This window comes from Carassius carassius, chromosome 13 (assembly GCF_963082965.1).
Source record: "Carassius carassius chromosome 13, fCarCar2.1, whole genome shotgun sequence".
In the NCBI taxonomy this organism is placed as follows: Eukaryota; Metazoa; Chordata; class Actinopteri; order Cypriniformes; family Cyprinidae; genus Carassius; species Carassius carassius.
The window spans coordinates 26351379-26379287 of NC_081767.1; the positions used below are offsets into that span (position 1 = coordinate 26351379).

Sequence of the window (27909 nt, forward strand, 5' to 3'; positions counted from 1 at the left end):
TAACCAATCACACATGATTCTTTTGAGCTTATTAAAGCATTGGCCAATCAGAGGTGTTCCGATGAGTCATCGCTAAAATGCCGGTGCTTCCTTCACTCGCTCACTGACTGAATACCTCTTTCTGGCGAATTCTCTCGTCAGAAACAACAAAGTGCAGATGTTTGTACGAATCTTTAATTAAATATTGATTTCACAGTGTTAACAGTTTCAGTGATTTTAATGGGAGTTTCTGAGAGTGATTGAAATCTAGACTGTCTGTGAAAATTATCTTTAATAATGTAAATGTTATTTGCTCTCTTTCTGAACAATGAAAGATTAGTAGCAATATTTATATCACATTAACTTTCAATGTTAAATTCACATTTAATATAAAGTCAGTCATATTAAAAATATGTTATGGTATGACACCTATATCTGTTACTTAAGTAAACAGACAGGGTTTTATAATAAATTACATAAATTGGAGTAAAGGCTGATGAAATATATACATTTATACACGCACACATACATTACATACATTTTATCTATATATCTAAATAAAAATAGGCTCAGTATATATGACCCAAAGTAACTAGTAACTAACTACTTGAGTAGATTTTTTATCCTATACTCTTTTACTCTTACTCAAGTAACTATTCAAGACTAGTACTTTTACTTTTACTTGAGTAAATATTTCTAGAAGTACTTTTACTTTTACTTGAGTACAGTTTTTGGGTACTCTACCCACCTCTGCTCTACAGTAAATTAGTACACACTAGATTTAAAATATTTCTATATGACTGTCAGTTTAACATGTTATTTTAGTGTGGTTAATTTTTAAAAAGAAAGTAAGAAATATAGTGTCATGGTATATGGAATGGAAATAATAAAGTGGAAGTAAATAATATAATGACTAACAAACAATACATAATTGGCAATTTCTTGTATTGTGCATAATATTCAATGCTAATATTCAATATGTGATTGATTGTGATTATTTTATTATTTCTTGGCATCTCATGTAATTAATACAATAAAAAATAATCAGTTAATTGGCAGGCATGATTTTTTTACTCTACAACAGAAAATTCTGGTTTATACACACACACACACACACACACACAAAATATTCAGAACATTATATTTGCACTATATTAGTATCCACTAGACTATAAATATTAATTATTAAATACAAAACTTTATACTGCATTTGTAGGCATAGCAGAGGGGTTCTCAAAACATAAGGCTGTGTCTGGGTCATTCATCTCAGGCTGGTGGTTTGAGTCCGGGATCTGTGCAACATGGTGGACATGGTTCATAAATATATATATATAAAATTTAATACATCAGCATTTTGTGTCTGATTTTTTGGCTCACCTGACGTGACTGCATTCTATAAGATTTAATTTCTGTGTCAGCATATGCCACGAAATGGATTAATGTGTAGATTCTGAAACAAAAGAACATAATCCATTACTTATATATACTTTATATAAAATAGGTTTAAATCTGTATGAAATATACCTATATTAAAACTGGTTTTACATTTACATTGTATAATATACATTATACATTAATAGTATGATGAATAATACACTTGATTTTCTACCTTTTTATTGAAATACTAAAATAAAATAGGTTTGATCATTTTTGTGTATAAAAGAAAAATGTCTCTTTATCAGTAATCATTATTTTATTCTTGTGTGCATGTTTAGCTACCTGTGGTAAAGCATTGCAACAAACTGAATTAACAGCAATGATGCAAAGCTCAGTAGAAACATCAGTGCGATTGGATCTATAGAAAAGTCTTCTGACGTGAAACGAGTCCCATTTGGATAGACTTTTGGGATCTTTATGGAGATTGTGCTGCCAATTGCCTGAAGGAAGAAAGTTGCCACCAGCCAAAGTGCATTACAGAAGAAAAAGACAAATGTAACCTGTATAGAAAAGAAAAAAAATATTTACTGTTCCACAGCAAATATTTTAGACAAAACCACATAAAAAGTTTTTTGCATGCTGGCATACTTTATTACGAAGATCTTTCAGATCATTAGCAATTTTTTCCTGTTGCTCTTTATTCTCTTTAAGAGGTTCCAGATATTTCTTCTGCAGTTCTCTCCAGAAATCGCTTTCATCCTGCAACAGAAAGAGAGGTATTAAAACATATCAGTCTACATTTACATAATGCTAATATCTAATCAGCAACACAATGCATAGAGTAAACGCATGACAAAACTCAGTTGTTGTCGTAGTTTAGTTTATTGAAATGGTATTTTAGTGTGGTCAAATTATACATTTAAAGTATTAATATGCAAACTACATATCTGACATATAAAAAAAAGCTGCAAGATGTATTATGCCACAATAATACATGGCTACTTTAGAAAAATACAATTAAAAAACAACAATTAAAATAATATTTAAATTAAAATAATATTTAAATTAAATTATAATATAATATAATGAATAATTGATTATGGCCATTTAATTATTAGAAAAAAAAATTACACCCGAGGTGGTAATGATGCGAAGTGGGTGTGCATTATTTTCTAATAATTCAACGGCCCATAATCAATTATTTATTATATTATATTATATTATATTATATTATATTATATTATATTATATTATATTATATTATATTATATTATATTATATTATATTATATTATATTATATTTTATAGACCGGAATCAATTATTGTGATTATATTACAGTTACCACACCACTGCTTCCCACACACAGACTTAACCTGAGCCTATAAGTATATTAATGGCCACCCAAGTATATTTGGTAGCACATTTTTTGCTTTTCATTATTTTATCCTCTTATAATTTTTATCCACCCAAGATGATGAAACCATCTGCAATCGATTTAGAGGCCATTCACATTCTTGTCTAAAAACACATGGAAAACACACCACTTTCTCCTCTTTTCAAAAGCGTTCAGGAGCTCACTCATGAGCAATCCTTAAGTTAGACTTACATAAGGGAGTTCAGATTCATCCAAGAGAAAGTCATTAGATTGCACCTGCAGTCGTTCAATCCAAGCTTTTGGAATTAAACACACATTAGTATTAATGGTAGTCAAATTCAATGACTTTATGTAGAATTTTAGGTTATTAAAGGGATAATTCAACCAAAAAAGAAAATTCTGTCGATCACTTAGGCCTACTCACCCTTAAGTTGTTCCAAAGCTCTATGCATTTCTTTCTTCTTCTGAACACAAAAGAAGGTATTTTTAATATTGAGGGTAACCAATCAGTTTCTGGATGACTTCCATAAAATTTATATTTCTTCTTCATTCTTCTTCTTTTATGTTCAGCAGAAGAAAAAAACTCATACAGGTTTGGAACAACTTTGGAGGGCGAGTAAATGATGACAGAATTGTCATTTTTGGGTGAACTATCCATTTAAGTATGAAAGTCATACTTACTTTGATGAGGACTAAGCTGGAACTCATGTTCCCTGTGTAGTAGGAATGCAATATAAGTTTTAGTAGTAGTATTAAAAACAAACCCATATATAAAAATAGTTACAAAATATAATAGAATAAAAGTGCCAGTGTGAAACTATCCTATAGTGTGGATATGTTTTTACCTTTGTGTTATGGTTTCTGCTGGCAGTATCTCCTCAAACTGATCTTCAGATTCCAAGCATGGACATTTGCAGCATGTGGCATTCATGAACTTCTGCTTGATGGTATTGACTGCTGTAGCTTTAGCCTTGCTGCCGGATTCACGGGTGCCCCATGTGACATTGTTCATGTTGACTATGGAGTAAATAATTAAGAGTAGATACCCACTGGGAATGCAGAGGAAATATACCAGTCCATAGATGACCAGTGAGAACTCCTGAGGGTGTAAAGCTGCCGTGATGAGGTACATAGCCACTATGCCAATGAGGAACAGACCACTGGGAGTCATAAAAGTCTGTTGCCTCACTAGATCACCTATGAAAGTTGACATTAGGAGAAAAAGTTTTATAGATAGATATTTCACCCATTTGTCACCTGTCCTTCAGCTAATTGATATGTTTTTTTTTTGTGGCTATCCAAGGTTAGATATTACTGCCATCTTTAAACAGTCTAAAATATGGATGGACTAAAAGGCTATTTTGAAATATTATTACAATTTAAAATAACTGTCTTCTGTTTTAAGATATTTTTACATTTCATTTATTTCTTTGAGGGGAAAGTTTTCTACAAAATTCAGTCTTCAGAATTTATTCTAATATGTTGACTTAGTGCTTTAATAAACATTTCTTATGATTATCAGTGTTGATACCAAAACATGTGTGCTTTAATTAGAAAATTAGGTAAATTTCAGGTAACATTTTTTTTATGGTTTAATTATAGTATCAGTTTTAATTTTTGTTAACTGTAATAACCCTAATTCTTCCTAAAGAGAAGTACTCATTTCTTTCCAAAACAAATCATTGTGTCAGTAGGAAATATATTGACATTGGGAAGAAAAAAGACAAAAAGCAGTTTAAATAAAATAAGACAAAACTAAACACAAAAACAAAAAAACAACCACATTAAAAAACAACCATTACCTATGATTGAGAGAATTGTTCCCACCATGAGAAATGCATAGAAAACACTCATGATTGCTGCGATTGTAATCTGTGTGTCAGATTTCAGTTTGAAGCACAGGATGAGGTAGACAGTAGGGGGAACTATGCCCAAAATAAGGGCTACATTCACATCCATATTAAAGACGAACACAAAGCTTCCTGCAAGAGAAACAAAGCACTTTAAAATAGATTTTGGACAAATCTAACTGAAAAGTTAAATCTTTTTGGCATACTGCAAAAACAGGACAATAAATCCAGAGAACCCTGTCTCTTAAAATTTTTTTTAGTGATACACCCATAATTTTTCATGGCTGATTTTTAGATTTTTTTAAAGCTAATTTATAAGTTTTTTTATTTGCTCCATAGCCTTTCCTTGGTTACTGCTGTAAACAAAGCAGTAATGCGCTTATAAACACTACTTTATATGGAGGTATAAGGGAAAAAAAATGCCATTCGAAACTTTTCTGAAGACGGTCAGTTCCTTTGAGTGATATATTCATATAACCTCCCTACCCCCAATTCATTATTTATATTCTTCTTCCAATATTTTGTGCATCGTGAACAGTGATCTTGCTCTGCAAGCGACAGTATTTTTTCCTCTTTGCATCCATCTACAGCCTCTCTGGCCTCTGTTTTTGGCCATTTACAGACTTCATAATATTTCCACACAAATTACCTTTTGGGAAATGATTGCAATGCAGTTTGTATGCATTTCTGGAACAGAGATCAACCAAAAAAAGTAAAAAAAAAAAAACAAACTGTTTGCTGATCATGTGTTTGGAGCAAAAAAAAAAAAAAAAAAAAAAAAAAAAAACCAGTTCCAATTTATGGTCGGTGTATCTCTAATCTTAATTTTTTTAATGAAAAACTTTACCTGCAATCATGAGACAGATAGTGGCAGGGCTCAGAATGGAAGCACCCATGCTGATAATCTGGTACAAGATGTAAGGTTTTGAGATAGAGCTGTTCCTCTGAGAGGTCAGTTCTCCTGAACCCAAGAGGTCAATGGTGTTGGCCATGGTAGAGGGTCCCCAGCGTCTGCGCTGGTTGTAGAACTCTTTAAATTCCTGTGGAGCATTGGTGTATGCATCAGATGCTGCGTTATACTCCACCCTCCAGCCCTGCTGCAGCAGCAGAGTGCACAACCAGCGGTCCTCACCTGACATTACACCAAACGGATGGGGAATTATGTTAGTCTAGGTTTAATTGGTATTATTTGTCCGTTATTAGCTTCAAGCAGACCTTGATCATACTGGACGTATTGGCTGGCTTCATTGGCTTTGGTTGTGTATCTCTTCATGACGTTGTCGTCCATGAGTGCGGCTCCTCTAAAAAGACTGAAACATCCAGGACTGCACAGTACACAGCCGAACACGTGCTCTGCAGTCTTTTGTAGCCAGTGGCCTACTGCATATTCAAACTTCTGATACCACACCATGGGCCCTTCAAGCATAGTGAAGAAATGATCTCATTAGTCAATTTATCACCTTTATAATTTATAGTCACTAGTGATTTTTTCTAGAGCAGTGGTTCTCAGATTTTAAAATATAATTCAATCAGCAAAATGGTTAAATATTGTACTTGTTTTTTCATGGTTTTCAAAGAAAAGTTCATGTCTTTCTTGGCTTTTACCTAATTTGACTAGTTTCTACCAAATGATAAATGAATTTGCTGAAAAATACCAGTTTGTCAACAACAAAAAATATGAAATTGCTTGTGCTCGTTTCTTTTGTCCCCATAGGAGCGAATGTATGGTAACTGAAATTTGCTTGCGTATATCCCTATACAAAGGACAGTGCTACAGATCAGAAATATTTGGTCATTATTTTAATTTATTTTCTTATTTAATTTATTTTTTGTTTTATTTGGTGAATTATTCTTCACACCTATCACTATCACTATCACTGTAACAAGCAATTATTTTGATTATTGATTAATCTAACAAAGAATAATTGACTATTTGTCAACTAAATTACCCACTTATCAGGTGGCTTTGATTGATTATTCAGCTTTTTGAATTTGTAAAATATTAAGTTTTACATATTCTAAATAATAAATAAAACAAGATAATGACGAGGCTTTTAAAATAGATGCAGGAAAAATTGTCATCTCATCCTGTCAGTGTGAACTTAGCTTTACTGAACAATGTAAATGACCAAACAATGGAATGACCAAATAATCAAAAACAATACAATTTCTAAACAATGCTTAATATCTATCCCAACCTGTGCCTGTTGGATGAATCCTGCCACAGGCAGCCCCAACCTCTGGGTAGAGTTTAAGTCTGTCGATTAACAGCATGACTGCAGATGGCTGGAAATCAGTGTCCCCATCCAGGGCCAAGATATACGTGTTCTCCCTTTCTTTCTAAGGAGCATTGAAAACATAGTAAAACATCAAAAGCCTAGCTGATATTGTATTACTTTCTAGAAGAACTAGTAATGGAGTGTAATGTTAATCCTCTAACCTTCTGTCTCTGCTTAATGGATTCCAGTTCTTTACCTTCCTCAAACTCTTTGAAGTACTGTCTGTTAAGTCTCCAGCCAAGAATGTAATACAAGTACATTATCTGCAAACACAGATTATTAGTAAAATTGTGGTTACAAAACATCTGTAGCTGCATTTTAACTGGATCTTAAATTAATCTTACCTGAGACCATCTTTTTTTGTGACGGATAAGTGTCTTGTCTTTCAGATGAATCATCATCAGATTGCCTTTAGGGAGGGTGTATTCCAGCCGCCCCCCATAAGGGGTTTTTATGATCTTCTGGGGTGGTAGTGCTGCCTTCTGCTTGAATATGGATCGGTCTTCTTCACTGAAAATGCTAATGTATTTGAAGTATTAGAATATTAGTTTTGCACATAATAACATATATAGTTATATAAGAAGGATACATACATGTAGACTTCTTTGATTACATCCACAATACTTTCAGCATATTCATTTGCATGCCTTCCATTATCAACATCCTTGAAAGCGTCATCAAAATAAATATGGAATTCAAACTGGACTTCGCTGTTTTTGTGTTTGGGACTGTAATTATCAAGTCTGGAAGTAAAATAAAAACTATTGGAATTACAATTAAATAAAAAAAAAATTACAAATTGAGTGGGTGTAGTCTGTTTACCTGAACATAGAGATGATCATCTTCATCATTTCATCGTAGCTCTCATGCCACATCGTTGCACACAGAAACACTCTGATGATATCTTTTGCACTGAGGAGTACATTATATGTATGAAGTCATTTAATATTAAGAAATTCAAAGAAAAGGTAGGTATTTTATAGATTAAAAGACTTAAAGTTCTCAGACTTAAAGACTTAAAGAGTTTATATTAGAAAATAAAGGCTTTATTGCAGAAAGTTTATACTTTATGGGGAAGGTATTATGGGGAAGTCGTGGCCTAATGGTTAGAGAGTCGGACTCCCAATCGAAAGGTTGTGAGTTCGAGTCCCGGGAATTGTGGGTGGGGGGAGTGCATGTACAGTTCTCTCTCCACCTTCAATACCATGACTTAGGTGCCCTTGAGCAAGGCATCGAACCCCCAACTGCTCCCTGGGCGCCGCAGCATAAATGGCTGCCCACTGCTCTGGGTGTGTGCTCACAGTGTGTGTGTGTTCACTGCTCTGTGTGTGTGCACTTTGGATGGGTTAAATGCAGAGCACAAATTCCGAGTATGGGTCACCATACTTGGCTGAATGTCACTTCACTTTAGTAAATGTAGGCACAGTTTGAGATGCTGAAGTGATAAAAAAGAAATTCTAGAGGAGATACATGTGAAATTACAGGGGTCTTTTTCTCAGATGAAACATCTTAAAAATTGGTGATTTAATCTCCTTTCAATCTCACTAACATCTCGGAAAAAGAACTAAGACATTAAACATATCCCTTTTGTAATTTTTAATGGGAACACATTTAATGAGAGGATGATTTAAAGGGATGCTCTCATAGTAAATATCTGATTCATACCAATAAGCCAATAAGTAGTCAGGTGAGAGTAACGAATATATGGTTGTTATTATTATTTGTTTTTTATTATCTAAATACAGAAAAAATAAACATTAAAAATAAATAATTATATAACTTTTAAATGTCATATGTGAATTTAGGCATCACAACACTATAATGTACAGTACAGTGTTAAAATGGATATTTAATGTAAGTTTTAAATGAAATTAAATATAATATAATACATACAGTATATATATATATATATATATATATATATATATATATATATATATATATATATATATATATATATATATATATAATTATTATTATTTTTTTTTTTTTTTTTTTTTTAATTATTAGTGTTTATAAAGATGGACTTGAACTAAGCATTAGATAACAACAAAAAATAAAAATGGTAAAAAATGGTTATATTTGCATTTTATATACTATATATAGAATATAAAAAAATGTAAAACAATACCATTCATCATAAAATATTCAATATTGATATGGATGAATACAAAAATATCTATTATACTTGGAAAGTTAAAACACTTACCACCGGTTCTCCTTGATTCTCTTTCTGATTTCAAAACGAGTGTTTAGCAACAAAGACTGTTCCATAAATGCTCCTTCATACATAGGTCGCACAAACAGATCTTGGGTTCTTTCTATTCGATGGATCTTCAGGTACCAGATGTAAATTGTACTGAGTATGAGTCCCAGCCACCAGCTCAGAGCAGAGCAGCCCAAACAGGCCAGTCCTCCTGTCTTCATGTGTACCACAATGTCCCTGGCATTCAGAGTTCTTATAACATCAGTCAATATCAAATGTAACCATTCGTCACTGGATTTCGGCTGAAAGTTATCAAAACAGGTAGAAGTTTGATTGGACTCTGGAAGCCTGACCATAACTGGAACCAAAAACCCAGCTAAAACTGTGATCGAGGCCAGGTACATGGGCACGATGAAGCTGCAGCGCAGGGCGCGCATCTTACAAGCCAAAACCACAAACCAGCGGCATAAGGCAGAGGATATAATCTGGATTGCCACCAATGCAATGACAACTGTTTCAAAGACAAGTTTTACTGATTTCCATTCCTGACCTGATAGAGGAACATAAGCTCCAATCACAGCTGACGTAATCAGGATTCTTATCAAACTAGAGATGATACCGACCATGTTACGGGACTGAGCAATGTCTCTGGAAATTTCCTTTAGAAATGACACATTAAAGAGCGTACTATAGCTCTCCCACCAGTTCACAGAAACACAGATGGTTCCAACGATGGCAAGGCCAACTGATATTTTTATCTCTAAGGAACTTTCGAATGCCAAATAATTGATCGCAAAAAGCACATAACCTGTGACGATTAAGAAAATGGAGCATACAGGGACCATAAGCCACTTTCTCTCTCTGGCAAGACAATTAGCGACCACCTGGAACACTGCGGACAGGATGCTCACACTGTTTAGAATCATCACATTGGTGACAATGTCAAAGTGTGGCATGGCTACTATTGTTAGAACTGCAGCTCCCAGTCCTACCAGGAACTCACAACACAGAACCTAAGGGAAAGGTCAAATCAAAGTCAGAAAGGTTACGGACAATATAATCAGATTCTATGCTACTCGACTAAAAAAAAAAAAAAAAAAACCTGGATGCAGAAACATTTTTCACTTAGAAATTGCTAGTAAGTATAACAAACAATTACAAAGAAATGGCAAGTAATACTCTTTATCAAACATCAAATTTGTAGAGAAACATACTCCAATAATCTCTTTTATTTACAACTTCAAAAATGTCTTTATTGTACACATCTGTTCATTAAACACTTATGTTTGCTTACCCAAAAAATTGTTTTTTTAGAGGGCATGGTTGCACTCTTGAAAATGAACTTCCATGTGCTCTTTAGCAGTAGAAGAACACTCGGCCCAACCAGAATGAAGCCAATGCCAAGTAGGACGGTTGTTTTTTGTTCCGAACATATAATCTCAGTTTGATTGTTCCCAAATGATATCAAAATCAAAAGTGATGTCTGTAAAAAAAATAAAAAAAATAAAAATTCTGAACATATAATCTCAATTTGATTGTTCCCAAATGATATCAAAATCAGAAAATATGTCTGTAAAAAAAAAAAAAATCTCTCTGGTCTTCTAACCAGAGACTCTTATCTATCCCCAAGACAAGGGGGAAGTGCAGGGGTGATCGCGCTTTCTCTATAATTGTCCCAAGACTCTGGATTGACTTCCCAATTTCTGTTAGAATGGCTTCTTCTGTGTCTATTGTTAAGTCTAAGATAAAACCTATCTGTTAGATAAGACTTTTAATTCTGGTTGAGGCACTCTTGTCTTTGTCTTGTGTTAATTGCACGTTTACTATTTACTTTATTTAAATTTTTTGGTTTAATTCTGCTGTCACCAAGCTGCTGCGGGCTGGCCTCTTGTCTGTTCATCATCAAGGGCATCCCCGTGTTGCTGAGGGTAAAGGTGGCCTTCACTGGAGCAGATGTCATTGCCACAGGCAGGAAGGTGACACAGCCCGTGCCCCAGGCAGCCACTAAGCCCTCCAAGCAGACAGCTAAGCTTCCCTGACCCAGGCAACCTGGAGATGGAAGGGACTGCTCTTTTCCAGAAGGTGGTGACAGGACCATTACTTACCCTGAAGGAGGACCGGGCAGAGAATCTTTTTCTGAGTTTATAATCTGTTGCACCTAAGGGATGCTTTGCTCCCTCACACATCTTTAGCTGACCCTGTTGTGGGTAGCCGGATAAGTGCCACTTGTAATGAGTCTGGGAGCCTAGCTGGCTCTTTCCAGCCAGTCCTGTTGGCTTATTCAGACAATCAGACTCTATGCAGTTTAGTTCACCAGGAATTTCCCCAGGTTCAGCGGCATCCTCTTTAGCTTAGTGGCAGCCAAGGAAGCTCCTGTCCTGTGGACAGAGATTGTGGTCTTCCTGGAGAAAGACACAATAGAGCCTACCCTGCCAGCCGATATGAGGTTGGTGTTTTACAGTCTCTGCTTAATGGTGAATCATGGCCAATCTTGGATCTTCAAGTCATGAATCAGGCCCTGCACAAGCACCCTTTAAAAATGTAGATGCAGAAGTGCATTCTCACGTCCCACATCTCAATTTTGCCTCGAAACAGACATTTTTTGTGTTTAGCTTTCAAGGTTCAGGTGTACCAGTACAAAGTTCTCCTTTTCAGGCTGTCCCTGTCTCCTGTGTCCAAAGTCACCGAGGGTGCCCATGCCTTGCTAAGAAGGTGTGCATTCCTATCCTCAACTATCTTGATGACTAGCTCATTCTGGCTCACTCTCGTGATCTGATGTGCAAACAGAGGGACCTGGTGCTCTGGCACCTCAGTCAGTTGGGGCTTTGGGTCAAATGGGAAAGGGCAAGCTCTCCCCTGTGCAGAGCATCTCTTTGCTCTGGATGGAGTTGGACATAGTCAACATGATAGCTCAGCTCACGAATGAGAATCCACCTCCCTGGAGAATCCCCCTGAGGAAGGACCTTCTTTCTCTCCTTCTCAGGGGAAGGGCACAATTTGATATCTGGGTATAAATCGTGGAACCTCCACCTGTGGCTCCTGGATGAGACACGGAGGACATAAATGTTCTTCCAAAGGCAGTATTATTATATTATACTTATTACCAGGTAGGCTTATGCCCTGAAGTAGAGTCTTTTCACTAGTTTGTGCTCTTCTCGTTGAGAAGACCCCTGGAGATGCCTGATCAGCCTTATGCTTTCATTTCTGCAAGATGGGTTAGAGAGGAGTCTTTCCCCTTCTACCCTGAAAGATTATGCTGCTGCCATCGCAGTGCATCATGATGCAGTGGATGGCTGGTCCATGGCATGGTCTCCATGGTCCTGGCTCGACTCTGAACAGAGATTCTTTTGAGCCAGTGGAGTCAGGTGAGCTAAAGTTCCTGTCTCTGAAGACAGTGCTCCTGACTGTGCTCACTTCAATCAAAAGGGTTAGGGATCTGCAGGCATGTTCAGTCAGAGAAACATGCCTTGAATTCTGGCTTACTGACCCTCATGTTGTCCCGAGATGGCCTGGATACTTAACCAAAGTTTCCACTACTCCTTTCCGGGACCAGGTGGTGAACTTGCAAGCACTGCCCCTAGAGGAGGCAGAACCAACCTTTGCACTGCTGTGGTCTGTTTGAGCCCTTTATGCTTGTGTGCAGCGCACACAGAGCTTCATATACTCTGAACAGCTCTTTATTTGCTTTGGAGGTTAGCAGTAGGGGAAGGTTATCTCCAAGCAGAGGCTTGCCTACTGGCTAGTGGATGCCATCACCTTGGCATACCAAAAGGTGAGCCATGTTACCTAGGAGTTAGAGCTCACTCCACTCAGATCGTTGCCTTGTCTTAGGGCGTTGATGCAATAGCACCTTTCATAGCAGAAATCTGCAGAGCTGCGGGCTTGGCACAAAGTTGTACAATCTCCATGCTGAGCTGGTCTCTTCCCATGTGTTGGATACAAGCAGGTAAGTGACAGGGTGACTGGCTCGGTGTCTCACTTCTGCACCATTCCCCTTCAACAGGGGTTGTGAGCACCATTTCATCTCTCCGGTTTTTGCTAAACTGAGGAAACTGTTCTGACTCGGACCAAAGATAGATGTACTGGTGATATTGTTTATGTAACAAGGTGAGCTGATGAAGACATGCTTTAGACATCCAGGTTTTCCATAATTATTCGGTGCTTTAATAATATAATTAATGTAATACCGTTATGTCACTGCATCATTACGTAAACAAACTAGTAAACAAGCTAGTAAATTAATATATGAATACATCGTCAGGAGCCACGGGTATTATTTTTTGTTCCTTGATATACTTTTTTTATATTATTATTATTCTCAGAAACCAGTAGCCGCTGAATTGCATTTTATGAATCACCAAGGACCACGGTTAATTACATTTAATTACATATGGTGCATAATTACATAAACTAGTAAATTAATATATCAATACATGATCATGTATTGATCATCAACATCATCAATAAAAATTGAAATTGATTAGCCAATGCTTAATAAAGCAGCTCACCTTACTAAGCAGCACAAGGGTGAAGACAAGTACACCAACAATAGCATACAAGAACCATTTCAAACAATGCTTTTTTTTCTTTCCCCTCTGCTCATCTTGAATGATCGGCACTTCACTGCACACATCCCAAGATTGGCTGTTTTGGAAGAAAAAAGGGAATATCTTAATGGAAAATTCACAAATTCACTTGACTGAATAGTGTTAAAGATGTTCAATGATAACTAAAGTGTGGTATTTATCAAGCGAGAGGTTGAAAGAAAATATTTGTTGTATCTGGGTCAAAGACGTTAAAATGTCCGCATCAAAAGAAATGTACAAAAGTGATTTTGTGTCCATAGAAAGAACATTAAATGTAATTAAAATGTCTACTTTTAAGGTTTCAAATAAGTTTTTGGAGAATAAAATGTCAACATTTGGTTGAAATAATGTTACATTGTCATTCAGTGTAACACAATATTTATGCAAAAATTCAAACAACATGCTTATTCTGACGTGTACATATTAAAATATCTAAAAGAATAATGGAGCATACTAAATTTTATTTTGTTTTAAATTAGTAAAAAATTCTTACTGACAAATGGGCAAAACCTAGGATAGTGGCAAATGTTAGAAATGTAAATTTACAACTCATTAGTATTTGGGGTGAAAGTAATTAGTCTTTTAATTAGTCATAAATATATGTATGTATATGTGTGTATATATATATATATATATATATATATATATATATATATATATACAGTACAGACTAAAAGTTTGGACACACCTTCTCATTCAAAGAGTTTTATTTATTTTCATGACTATGAAAATTGTAGAGTCACACTGAAGGCATCAAAGGCTATTTGACCAAGAAGGAGAGTGATGGGTGCTGCGCCAGATGAGCTGCCCTTCACAGTCACCGGACTTGAACCCAATCAAGATGGTTTAGGGGTGAGCTGGACCGCAGACAGAAGGCAAAAGGGCCAACAAGTGCTAAGCATCTCTCGGGGAACTCCTTCAAGACTGTTGGAAGACCATTTCAGGTGACTACCTCTTGAAGCTCATCAAGAGAATGCCAAGAGTGTGAAAGCAGTATTCAAAGCAAAAGGTGGCTACTTTGAAGAACCTAGAATATGACATATTTTCAGTTGTTTCACACTTTTTTGTTATGTATATAATTCCATATATAATTCCACATGTGTTAATTCATAGTTTTGATGCCTTCAGTGTGAATCTACAATTTTCATAGTCATGAAAATAAAGAAAACTCTTTGAATGAGAAGGTGTGTCCAAACTTTTGGTCTGTACTGTATATATATATATATATATATATATATATATATATAAATAAAACATACAAACACATTTTATATTGTAGTGGACAACAGTCAAGACAGTAACCCCCTTTCCACTTCATTCTGAAGCACACAGGAGCTGCATTGTTCTCTCTCAAGGTTATCATTTGTGGACGGTAAGAATGAGGACTTCAGCATTCCATTGATCAGTGCTCAAGAATTGATCTTTCACCAGTGCTTCGTGTTCAAGTGATCTAACTCATCTTTCTGCAAGTGAATGTTGCTTAATTGTGCCATCCCAAATAAGCACAAAGTCACTTTTATGGACTTTTAAGTTAAATGTTGAGGTTGCCACTCAGACTCAGCACATGACCAGGCGGAACGTAAATAAAACTTTTTCTTAACCTCTTTCTCGTTTAAATTTATCTGACACTTTTATCCAAAGCAACTTACAATTGCTATATATGTCAGAGGTCACACGACTCTGGAGCAACTAGGGGTTAAGTGTCATGCTCAGGGACACATTGGTGTTTCACAGTGGATTCAAACCCGGGTCTCTCACACCAAAGGCATATGTCTTATCCACTGCGCCAACACCACACACATTCTCAGAGACCATTGGCATTAGTGTGTATTTTCAATGTATGATTATATCATTTGCATTAGATTTTATACAGCTGATTTAAGTAAATAAAAAATAATCTCTCATCTTATTTGTTGAATTCAAAAAAAGGTTTACTTTATTATCTCCAAAGGAACTACAGTTTATCTTTCCATAAAATAACATGCAACATCCATAGTAACATCCAATTCAATCACTTGCATTTTTCAATCTTTTGCGCTTTAGTTAACAATCTGTTGCACGTTGTTAATGGGTTCAAATTTCACACAAATTACTAATTTGATGTAAAAAATGTCAATTATTTAATTTAAGTATAAAGGTGGCATATGTTTAAAAGGAGAATAGTTTTAATATTTAATATCTAGAGCAAAAACATATTTTGATAACTTGATTTGCGGTTAGAAATTTAGGTGCGGGAACCAAATTCAGCCTTTATACTTGTCTTCGTTCAGACGTATTTTAGTCGAATTTCAAAGGATGTTTCGTGTAAACACTTATTTAAAATGTTGATTCCATGGAATTGACTGCCTTGAGCAATTATATAGAAATGGCATATGCGGCTTTATTTTTATTTTTTCATCAAATTGTCAGCAGAAATGTTCTCCTGTGGGACTGTGGTCAAAATGGTGCAATAGTATTGGCTTATGCAAGGCACCTGATTTAATTTTTAAGTGTGTTTTGCCAGATTGCAGTGTGGTTAAGTCTATTGTGTCATGCAGTTGAACTGACATGTCATGACATGAAGTGGAGCTGATTATCAAGTCACAAATCACACTGCATATAAGCTTGAATAGAGGCATAATACGTGAACTGTTTCCTGTGCATAGAAATAAATTTTTTTAACAAGAAAATTACTTCCAAGATATAGAAAAACAGGCCGCAATATTTAACAAAATACCACATGATGTCAATACTAGTTATTAACAATGTGCAAAACCCAAACTACCCTTTTAAGTTTTCATTTAGTCTCTGATGATTGTTTTTTCAGGCACTTCATTTGCATCAATCTCGAAAAACGGACAAAGGCCAACCTGGGAAAGGTCGAAGAGGACAGGGGCGATTATCCAGCAAAAAACTCTCCAAATTGAATGCACATCTCCATACTATTGAAGAACCTGATCGACTTTCAGTGGGACTTCACATAGGTCAGTGAGCTGTCCTCTTGTTTCTGTCTTTGTTGTTGTGACAGACTGATGTTGCCACATTTAAACCACAAAATTCATTTAAAAAAGTAAAATAGTGCTAAAAAGAACAAAAGCTATATAACATTTAAAAATGTTTCAGAGTGTAAAGGAATGAAAATTAAAAAAATTAAATACTGTCAAATCAAACTGACCAGTGATTCTCAAACCTGTCCTTGAGTACCACTAGCACTGCACATTTTGTATATTTCCCCAATCTATCACACCTAATTGAACTCATTAGTGATTTATGTGTTTAAGTGTTTAAGTGTTAAGTATGTTGCATCATTTTAATTATCCTGCATTGAAATACTAGATATACTGTCATTCATATAATCAGCCTATTTTAGCATTATTATGAAGAATTCATATTGCTGTCAGAGGTTTGATGAATACATATATTATTGCAGTTGTTTAGTTTTAAATAAATGGCAAATGAAGTTGCAAAACTGGTTTAATCAATGACGGTTTCAAGTCTATGACGAGGTCAACATTTAGTATATATATAGGCTAAAGTCAGATTCAGTGTGTCCTCTTAACAATGGCGTGCCCTTTTTTAAATGATGTACTAGACGTAGACTAGAAGTGTTTATACTCAGATGAGCATTCTGGCATGAAAGAGTCTTCTGGGACACATCAGATTTGTTGGCCTTTGCAGACGAATATCTGACTGAGAGGTACAGATTCTCAGGTGATGGCATCCGATATCTGTGTAGCACTGCGATTCTTAGTAAGTGGAATGTTCCTTTATTCTGAAATGCTGAAAACCTCAATAAAGGCACTATTTGCCACACAGTATTTTGCACACACATTCATCACCTTCCCTGGCCACAAAAGATTCCTCCACATCAAGAAGGAATTCTACAATATTGCAGGCAAAACAAATAACAGATTACAACAAAAAAAGTGTTACGTTAACACAGTCACAGTATGACATGCATTATTTTGTTACAGCTTTCCCAAATGTCATTGGTGCAGTGGATTGCACCCATATCTGTATCAAATGCCCCTCAGGGGCACGTGAGGGAGATGAAGTTAATAGGAAATCATTCCACAGGACTGTATCAACGTTCAGGTAAGAATGATTTATGGTTACTGTCAGCTACATAAATTAGATCTAATCTATGAATTAGATAAAATCAATAAGATAAAAAAAACTAAATAAAATAGATAACAGTAGATAGATGACATAGATTAAATAGACAGATAAAATGAACAAAATAGATAAAATAGGTGCGCATAGTGGATAAGTGTTTGCAGTTAATCATACATGTGTTTGCATGAGTAACATGCATATTATATGTTTCACTTCTTCATATGTTTCCATTAGAAGCTGTTGCTCATTTGGTGAGAAGTATGCTGCATGGGTTTTATGCATTATTGCATCATTGATTCTGTAATCAATCCCTTGAATGCCATGAACGTGCACTTATCCCAATTATCTACACCTGGCTTGACATAGCTTCACGCTCTCATCTTGGCTCATCAAACGTGCAATGGACTAAGCCAGGATTTGCTGATTAAACTTGTTCAAGCCGCGCCTTTTCTTTTATCCTGGCTTTCTTAATTCTACTTTTGTGCAATCACCCTCAGGGCTGCATTTACACAGGCACAAAAAAAAATCGGATTTTTTTACTCACATCTGACAGATCAGAATTTGTTGCACACCTGTAAACACATAAATCTGCACAAGATATTATTTTTTTCACATCCAATCTGGGCCACTTCCAAATATGGTTTTAAATCAGATTTATATCTGATATCTGGACATGCGACCTATGTCTAAACACGCATATCTGAGTCCTATTGGAATTCCAAGCCATCACAAGGCAATTACAGCACGTTTGCTCACAAAAGATAGCTTTTATGTTGTATTATGAAGCTGATGTGCCTGTATATGCACTCGCACTAAAAATTGGCAGCATTATAACTGAGGTGGGAACTTTAGGTTATCTATTTTTTCCTTTAAAGAAATTGCACGCACACACAAACAAACACATATTCAGCAGCTGAATTTCAACCACTGCCTGGGTCAAGAGACACAGAGTTTTTTTTTTGTGTGTGTTTTTTTTTTTTATATAGAAACCAAAAGCTTCACTGGATAGGCTCCTCTCTATTTCTGTGTGCTCTCTTCCTCGCTTGCTCTCTTGTTATCATTATATTCTAATTAATTCAAATAAATGTAATCTTACCTGCTACTATATTTTACTTCAGATTTCTAGATCTAACGAGTGTAGATACAACAACAAAAGCAATTTTCAACACAAGTGAACCTGAACAGTAGAAGCATGTAAAAAAAAGTTGTTGAAGTAGCAATGTTATGGAAAAACAAATTGAGTTGAGTCATGCACGAAGCGTTTTGGCAACACTATCAGCTGTCTCCTTATTATCTGGGTTGTTCTCTACAATTACAATTCTAGAGTTATTTTGCTAAAATATTTTGTTTGCTGATGTTTTACAGAGGTACCAGTTGGAATACTTTACGAGACAACATGCAGCCAGGTCATAATGGTTAAGTGGGTGTAAAATGACAAAGTCATTCACCTAGGACTAAGACTCTTTTGAAAAGGTACACATGCCTCCTCACTGGAAAGTTTGAAAAAGGTTTGGAAAAAACTCTAAACAAATGTTTTTTTTTTTCTTTTTTTTCACTAAAATGTTTTTCACTAAATGTTTCGCTAAATTTGTTGCATGTTCTTGGAAGTGCAGATCAAAAAAATTCCCAAAACATTCAAAACATTTTCATTGTGTTTAATCTCAGGTTGTCATGTCACTTATTTTGTTATGTTGGTCTTATTTTTATTTTTTTATTGCCATTACCATTGTCATTGTTTTTTGTTTTTGTTTTTATGTTAGCCAAAATCAGTTTTCTCCAGTTTGTTACCATTTTATAGTTTTGAATCCTTGTTAAATGTTGACTGCTCTTTTAAATAAAACTTTTTTATTTATTTATATCTATCAAGTGTTTGCTTGTTTTTTTTTTTTTTTAGATCTTTAAAAATAATATATTTTAAGTAGATGTGTGTAGCCCACAGAACAATAATGTTCTACTGTAAATCTAATTCTAACATCATTGATGACTTTAAATTCACTCTCATAGGCATAAAATAGCATTGGATTTAAAATAAATCTAAAAAAGGTTATAATAAAATTAAATATGTCTTCAATCTATCCATTATTTTATGCCTTTGTACAATAAAGAGTGTATATAAAGTAACCATGATGTTGTAAATTGAATATCACAGAAATGCACTGCATTTAATTTTTACAGAAAAAAGCTGTTAAATCATAGTATGAATACTGTAGAATTACAGTAAACTGCTGGTGACTGCTGCCAGCACATTACCGTTTTTTTTTTTTTTTTTACTTTTTACAGAATTTGTTTTACATTGTGCCCATCTCTTACCAAAATGAAATATTAATATCAATATTTAAGCCCAAAAACCATTACTTTCATGGTGCTACTTAGGTCTAAAACCTCCACAATTAATGTTGCCCTGTTTGATGCCCTCTAAGATTGAAATCACTACATTTAATGGTGCCTGTGTGAGGTTACCTTACTTTAAAATCATTACAGTGTAACAGAAATAATTCATTAATAATTATTTTTCAAAATAAATAAAGTTTGGGGAAAATAGAATATTACAATTTATTATGAATTAATAAATTAATAAGTTTGATAAATAAAACAGTATTCAAATTTAAACATTTAATCTTTAAATTAGTGTATTATTTAAAAAAGTTTTTAAGTATCTGAATTCATGTCTCTGTTGTTCCATAGTGATGCTTCCAGAGCAGCAAAAACATTTGATTAATCATCTGTAAAACAAACATGACCTTTATAATTAGATGGGAGGGATCAATACATTATTTAATCACACTCTTCATATAAAGTGATGCTATTTCTGATTTATGATGAAAAGATTTCTCAAATTGTTTCCTTATGATTCACCAAAAACATGGCCAAATATGTGGCCAATCATTTTTTAATTAACTCTTGATACTAGTAGGGTTTTTCTTGGTAATGCTATGCCAACTGCAACATTCTAGAAAATTCTGTGCTTCCTTATGTTTTCTTAATGACGATTCTAACTCCTGTTTAGGTTAATTAAAGAAGGGAATGTTGTTTGATGTTTTTTTAGCTGCAAAGAAGACAAAAGAAAACTAGTTTACTCCTGACATGCACATGTGTGCAAAAACATTTTGGATTCATATCTTCCTTAATATAGTGACTTGTGAATATACAACAGCACGAATGAACAACACTGTAAAAAATAAGTGTAATTTTTACTGTAAAACTGTTAAAAGGTTAACAGTAAGTGTGGCGGGGGGGGGGGGGGGGGGGCGTGGTTTAGCGAACCCAGGTGGGAGCTTTAGGTCTATCTATTTTTTCCTTTAAAGAAATTGCACGCACACGCAAACGCACATATATTCAGCAGCTGAATTTCAACCACTCCCTGGGTCAAGAGAAACCAAGTTTTTTTTTGTGTGTGTGTGTTTTTTTTTTTTTATATAGAAACCAAAAGCTTCACTGGATAGGCTCCTCTCTATCTCTGTGTGCTCTCTCCCTCGCTTGCTCTCTCGTTATCATTATATTCTAATTAATTCAAATAAATGTAATCTTACCTACTACTTTATTTCACTTCAGATTTCTAGATCTAACGAGTGTAGATACAACAACAAAAGCAATTTTCAACCCAAGTGAATCTGAACAGTAGAAGCATGTAAAAAAAAGTTGTTGAAGTAGCAATGTTATGGAAAAAAAATTGAGTTGAGACATGCACGAAGCGTTTTGGCAACACTATCAGCTGTCTCCTTATTATCTGGGTTGTTCTCTACAATTACAATTCTCAAATTATTTTGATAAAATATTTTGTTTGCTGATGTTTTACAGCGGTACCAGTTGGAATACTTTACGAGACAACATGCAGCCAGGTCATAATGGTTAAGTGGGTGTAAAATGACAAAGTCATTCACCTAGGACTAAGACTCTTTTAAAAAAGGTACACATGCCTCCTCACTGGAAAGTTTAAAAAAGGTGTGGAAAAAAACTCTAAACAAATTGTTTTTTTCTTCTTTTTTTCACTAAATTTTTTTTTCACTAAAATGTTTCACTAAATTTGTTGCATGTTCTTAGAAGTGCAGATCAAAAAAAATCCCAAAACATTTTCATTGTGTTTAATCTCAGGTTGTCATGTTTGTAACATATTTTGTTATGTTTGTCTTATTTATTTATTTTTTATTGCCATTGCCATTTTTTTTTTTTTTTTTTGTTAGCCAAAATCAGTTTTCTTCAGTTTGTTACCATTTTATAGTTTTGTATACTTGTTAAATGTTGACTGCTCTTTTAAATAAAACCTTTTTTATTTATATCTATCAAGTGTTTGCTTGTTTTTTTTTTGGATCTTTCTTTTTTTTTGAGATCTTTCAAAATAATATATTTTAATTAGATGTGTGTAGCCCACAGAACAATAATGTTCTACTTTAAATCTAATTATAACATCATTGATGACTTTAAATTCAATCTCATAGGCATAAAATAGCATTGGATTTAAAATAAATCTATAAAAGGTTATAAATAAATTAAATAAGTAATGAGTCTTCAATCTAACTGAGTCTTTAATCTATCCATTATTTTATGCCTTTGTACAATAAAGAGTGTATATAAACTAACCATAATGATGTTGTAAATTGAATATCACAGAAATATACTGCAATTATTTTTTACAGAAAAAAGCTGTTATATAAATCACAGTATGAATACTGTAGAATTACAGTAAACCGCTGGTGACTGCTGCCAGCACATTACTGTTTTTTTTTTTTTTACATAATTTGTTTAACATTGTGCCCATCCCTTACCAAAAGCAAATATTAACATCAATATTTAAGCCCAAAAACCATTACTTTCATGGTGCTACTCTAAAACCTCCACAATTAATGGTGCCCTGTTTGATGCCCTCTAAGATTGAAATCACTACATTTAATGGTGCCTGTGTGAGGCTATCTTACATTGAAACCACTACATTTAGTGGTGTCTCGTGTGAGGTTACCTTACTTTAAAATCATTACAATGTAACAGAAATAAGTAAGTAAGAATTATTTTTCAAAAATAAATAAAGTTTGGGGAAAATAAAATATTACAATTTATTATGAATTAATAAATTAATAAGTTTGATAAATAAAACAGTATTCAAATGTAAAAATTTAATCTTTAATTTAGGGTATTATTTAAAAAAAGTTTTTAAGTACCTGAATTCATGTCTCTGTTGCTGTTCCATAGTGATGCTTCCAGAGCAGCAAAAACATTTGATTAATCATCTGTAAAGCAAACATGAGCTTTATAACTAGTTGGGAGGGATCAATACATATTTAATCACACTCTTCATATAAAGTGACGCTATTTCTGATTTATGATGAAAAGATTTCTCAAATTGTTTCCTTATGATTCACCAAAAACATGGCCAAATATGTGGCCAATCATTTTTTAATTAACTCTTGATACTAGTAGGGTTTTTCTTGGTAATGCTATGCCAACTGCATCATTCTAGAAAATTATGTGCTTCCTTATGTTTTCTTAATGACGATTCTAACTCCTGTTTAGGTTAATTAAAGAAGGGAATGTTGTTTGATGTTTTTGTAGCTGCAAAAAATACAAAAGAAAACTGGTTTACATCCTGACATACACATGTGTGCAAAAACATTTTGGATTCATATCTTCCTTAATATAGTGACTTGTGAATATACAACAGCACGAATGAACAACACTGTAAAAAATAAGTGTAATTTTAACTGTAAAATTTTGTAAAAATGCTATGAAAAAAAAACTGTTAATAGGTTAACAGTAAGTGTGGCAAGGGGGGCGTGGTATAGCGAACCCTGCAGCGGGGGAGAGCATCAGGAGACGCGCAGTGAGTGAGTAGGTTAAGCGCAAATAACGAACACCTGTCTCTTATTGCAGTAATTGGCGTGGAGAGAGTATAAAACACCAAGAGAAATGGGAGCAGGGAGAGAGAGAAGGACTGCTGGCTGCCACACTCCTAGACTTTGCTGATATTTTTGTTGGAGTGAATTTATGCAGATTTTTGACTGTTTTGTGCATGTTTGCACACCTTTTGTTTTAAGTTGCGAATAAAAGCAGCCAGTAGTCAAAGTCGACCCTGCCGTCTTCCCTCCTATACAACGAACATTGTTACACTGGTGCCGAAAACCCGGGAGGGAAGATGGATGGCATCGCCGTGCCAATGCCCTCCGCTGCACCATTTGCAGTTGATTACACTGTAAAAAGTTTAACTATTATTTACTCAATTTTATTGGTGAAACATTTTTACACTCAAAACAATTTAGTACATTTTAAAGCTGCGAAATCAATGAAATATACTGTATGAATTGAGTAAATGCAAGTAAAAAATTTAAGTAAATCTGAGTAACTGCATCTGGTACATTAACAAATAAAATTGAGTAGAAATAATTGAACATTTAAACATTTAAAAACAATATTTATGAGTAATATTAACTGTTTTTATTAATGAGTAATATTAACTTTTTATTTTCTCTAAACCTTTGTAAAATAGTACTCCACACAACCACCAGTATACATGACATTGGCCTTTATTGTCAATGAGTACAGCAATACAGCACATTTTACACTGTATACAATATTGCCTACATTTAAACTCATTGTAATGAATTAAACCTTCCTAGTCATCGGGAAGAAGGAGGCGGGAACCGGCGGACAATCCAATAACATTTTAATTACAACAAATAAACACAAAACAGCGCACCAGCCCCTCACGGATGACTAGTGCGCATAAAATGAAACCAAAACACAACTAAAAGCCCAGGCCTGGTCCTCTCTCGTCCTTCACTGTCGTCGCTCCAGTTTTATATCCTTCCATCTCCTACGTGGGACTCGAGACCGACAGTGGGTCGCAGGTGTCACTGATTTCCCAATCATTGCCGGCCTCCCTCCTTGTTCCCACGTCACTCGGCCCCGCCCCACTCGCCACACTCATTTAACAAACATTTTATAAGTAAAAATTAAATATTTAAAAATTCAGGTAGCCTAATTCAAGTGTAATCAAATCAACCCAATATCCACCGGATCAGCGCAGGTCCTCGTGCCGGAGACGGACTCGCCTCTGCGGGTGAACTTTGAACTTCATACCGCCGTCCTGCGTTTCACTCACAGCCGATAGATACTGTGAGTGACTGACATAACCTGCCAATAAACAAACAGTGACAGTTCTGAGGACAATTTATCATCCAAATGATAATAATTATATGTATTATCATTAGGAATGAAGTCATGTGTTTATGCAAAGCGTTTCAATCATGCAAAAAGACAGGCGCGACTCTCGTTTAGGTGTCGAATTACGCCTCTGTATGTTGTTTTGCATTAAAGGAGCATTTCACCCGTGGGAACATTGATCTTCATTGAAAGTGGGTCATATATGTAGTCGAAATCTATTAAAATTTTCGAATTTGGTGCCTTTTTGACCGAGTTATTACAGAAAGTAACTTTAGGGCTCATTTGTATGGAAAACCACAACTCCCACAATGCAACACATTTGCACAGCTCCACAAGCCACTCCCACTCCCAAGACATTGAGGACACAGTTAGCGATAATAAAAACACTTACTTTACAGTTAGACGTCCATTTGTCCCTGCAGGCTTCGGTTGGCGTTTCCAGTTTACCTTCGGAATTCTGAAATATGTCTCCAGGACGCCTCTGTCCATATGCGGGGCGAAACTAGGATGGTTCACAACGCAAACATCCGTGTCCTTGTCTGCTTCGGACATTTCTTCGAGGAGAAATTGGCATCTTTGAAATTCTTGGCAGCAGACGGACTCTAACTCTGTGTCCTTAGGCGCACAACGAGAGCACAGGCACCACCAGTCCGCGCCAGCTCGAGCACGCCCGGGCTCCTCGGACGCGACAGGCAGGTCTCCGGCCTCGGCTGCAGCCGCCGCCTCCTGTTCCTCCTCTGCGCTATATTGTGGCTCGTATAGATAGCCACGAACATATGTTTCGAGCAACAGACTTTGAAAATCCTCTTCTTCCATATCATGAGTTGTTCCTCCAGCCATTCTCGTAAATCTGACTCCATAAGCGCTTGTTAGCTTAGCTACATAGCTTCCAAACAAGATGGCGGATTTTCATTTTCGTTTCTGTAAGTTTAGTCCCACCCACTGATCTGTAATAGGCCTGTAGGGTGAGTGGGTCCCACCCCCTGGAATAATAATAAGCTAGTGTCTGTAGTCTATACACTTTTCAATGAATTTTGACTTCCTGCTTATTATGACGCAAAATGACGATTTTTACGTCATAATAAGCAGGAAGTAAAACACTTAAATCCTTATTTCTCCCATCTCAGGGAAAAATAAAGGAAAAATCCATGATCATTATAATATATGACTGGGTTTCTAACAATACAAAGCTAAATGCAAATGGGTGAAGTGTTCCTTTAAATATGATTTAAAGCACAGTAAAGATTTTATAGATAAAATAAAACATACACAAACCTGAATTTCACAGAGGAAATGCACCAAATCTGCGACGCTGAGAAGAGAGCTGTTGTCTGGAGACTGGAGAGTTCAAACTGCCCGCGCTCACTGACTCAACCAACCGTCGAGTTGTTGTCACGTCAGAGGGTGGGGGAGGGGTGCATTGTTTTAATTGAGTAAACTTACTCAAATTTTAAGAGTGTGTTAAATATATTAATAATATTGATTTGAATTAAGTAATATTTTTGTTTCTTGAAACAGATCAGTTTAATTCAACATTCTCAAATATTTTGATAGAAATTTCACAAATATATTAAGTATATTATAAAGAAATAATTGGTTAGTCAAATACTAAATAATTTTATTGAAAACAACTTAAATATATCTGTAAATTTTAGATAAAATGAACTGTTGGATTTTTACTCAAATATTTTGGTATGTTTAACTCAAACAATCAAGTACACGATATTCAGAGATTTTATTAAGTTAATAAAGTTAAAAATTTCTGTAATATTTACTAAGCCACAGAATTATTTTTTACAGTGTACATCCCTCACGGTCATGCAACATGATCAACACCAGGCCCTGCTGGAGTTACATCACGATCAGGAGAGGCGGTTTTTATTATTTATTATTTTTATTATTATTTTATTATTTATTTGAGAAGTCGGCCGAGGTCCATGGCTGGCCGCGGGACCAGTGGCCAATGCGTCTGGTCCCGTTGCTCTCCAGGGAGTCCCAGGTAGCTGCACAGTGCAGAGCCTCCTGGTTTTTGACGAACTGAAGAGGACCATCATCCAGCCGACCCTTCGTGATGGCCCAACAGCTCCGGGACTCTTGCCGCAAATGGTTTCTGGCCGACGGAAGCGATGTGGAGAAGATAAACGATCGTGTGGTGCTGGAGCAGTTCGTCACTCGGCTACCAAGAAGAACTGCCGAGTGGGTCCAGTGCCACCTGCCCACGTCGCTGGAGTCGGCTATTGATCTCACGGAGGACCATATGGTGGCGTGCCCCGGGTTCGGCGAACCTCTCCCATCAGCTTCTCTCTCTCCTTCTTTTTCTGCTCCTTCTCTCTCTCGGCCTGTCCCTTTACCCAGGTCCCGTCCGCCCGGCCCTCCTCGAATCACTATGCTGCTCCCCGAGTCCCGCCCAGGGGGTGGCATTGGCCAGATTGGACCCCGACTCTGTTTCCCCGCTCTCTCCATGCCACCCGCTTAACCCATTTCCTGCCACTGGAGCGGCGGGGAGGTCTGGGCCCGCCTGCTGGCTTTGCGGGGATCTGGACCATTTTGTGGACAGGTACGGATGCCTCTTGGGGAAAGAATGCACCAGAGGGGAATGCGAGTGTGCAGGCAGGAGAGACTGAACCGGGACCACTGAGTACTGCCTCAGGGGAACAGAGCAAAATTGAGAGAATTATTCTCTCGGAGAGCGATGATTTTCCCCTGGAGCAATCTCAGGATGAGACGCTAAAATGTGCGTTTGAACATGTTAGGAACATCGACAGTCAGCCTCTCCATCCTGGACAGCCGCTTACCTTTCCATATTTTGCAATAATTAAAGATAGATTGTATCGAGTGACCCAAAACGCTCAGACAAAAGAAGATACAACCCAGTTATTAGTTCCTAGGAGCCGCCGGGAAATGCTTTTTCAGGCGGCTCATTCTAATCCAATGGCTGATCATTTAAGACAAGGAATGACACTAAATCGCCTCATGAGCCGATTTTTTTGGCCGGGCATTCACGAGAAT

General features: G+C 35.8%; 1 protein-coding gene and 1 long non-coding RNA gene across 3 annotated transcripts; one reads left to right on the forward strand and one right to left on the reverse strand.

Annotated features, from left to right (window-relative positions):
* Window positions 1-1120: 1120 nt before the first annotated feature.
* LOC132156233 (chitin synthase-like) lies at window positions 1121-22945 on the reverse strand. Its single transcript, XM_059565141.1, has 19 exons — window positions 22902-22945; window positions 13576-13711; window positions 10362-10550; window positions 9071-10080; window positions 7684-7773; window positions 7455-7604; window positions 7206-7380; window positions 7023-7124; window positions 6781-6922; window positions 5798-5998; window positions 5430-5714; window positions 4535-4714; window positions 3578-3929; window positions 3414-3445; window positions 2964-3028; window positions 2005-2115; window positions 1699-1916; window positions 1357-1429; window positions 1121-1271 (listed from the first exon to the last, which is right to left on the reverse strand). The coding sequence occupies exons 1-19, from the start codon at window positions 22928-22930 to the stop codon at window positions 1179-1181; spliced, it is 3633 nt and encodes a 1210-aa protein (XP_059421124.1). The 5' UTR covers window positions 22931-22945; the 3' UTR covers window positions 1121-1178.
* On the forward strand, window positions 16447-27409 carry LOC132156234 (uncharacterized). 2 transcript variants are annotated; one of them, XR_009437394.1, is made up of 3 exons: window positions 16447-16616; window positions 19114-19221; window positions 27256-27409. It is a non-coding gene; the product is annotated as an uncharacterized LOC132156234 (long non-coding RNA). The 2 variants fall into 2 exon arrangements; XR_009437393.1 differs by lacking the exon at window positions 16447-16616 and adding an exon at window positions 17612-17727.
* Window positions 27410-27909: the final 500 nt, after the last annotated feature.

Excerpts from the sequence above, each read along its gene's own strand:
- LOC132156233 (XM_059565141.1), bottom strand. The coding sequence starts at position 22,930 with ATGGAACAGCAACAGAGACATGAATTCAG. Across the intron at positions 13,712-22,901 it reads CAACAGAGACATGAATTCAG|CCAATCTTGGGATGTGTGCA; the intron begins GTACTTAAAAAC and ends CTTCCAAAACAG. Across the intron at positions 1,430-1,698 it reads GTTGCAATGCTTTACCACAG|AATCTACACATTAATCCATT; the intron begins GTAGCTAAACAT and ends CTTTTGTTTCAG.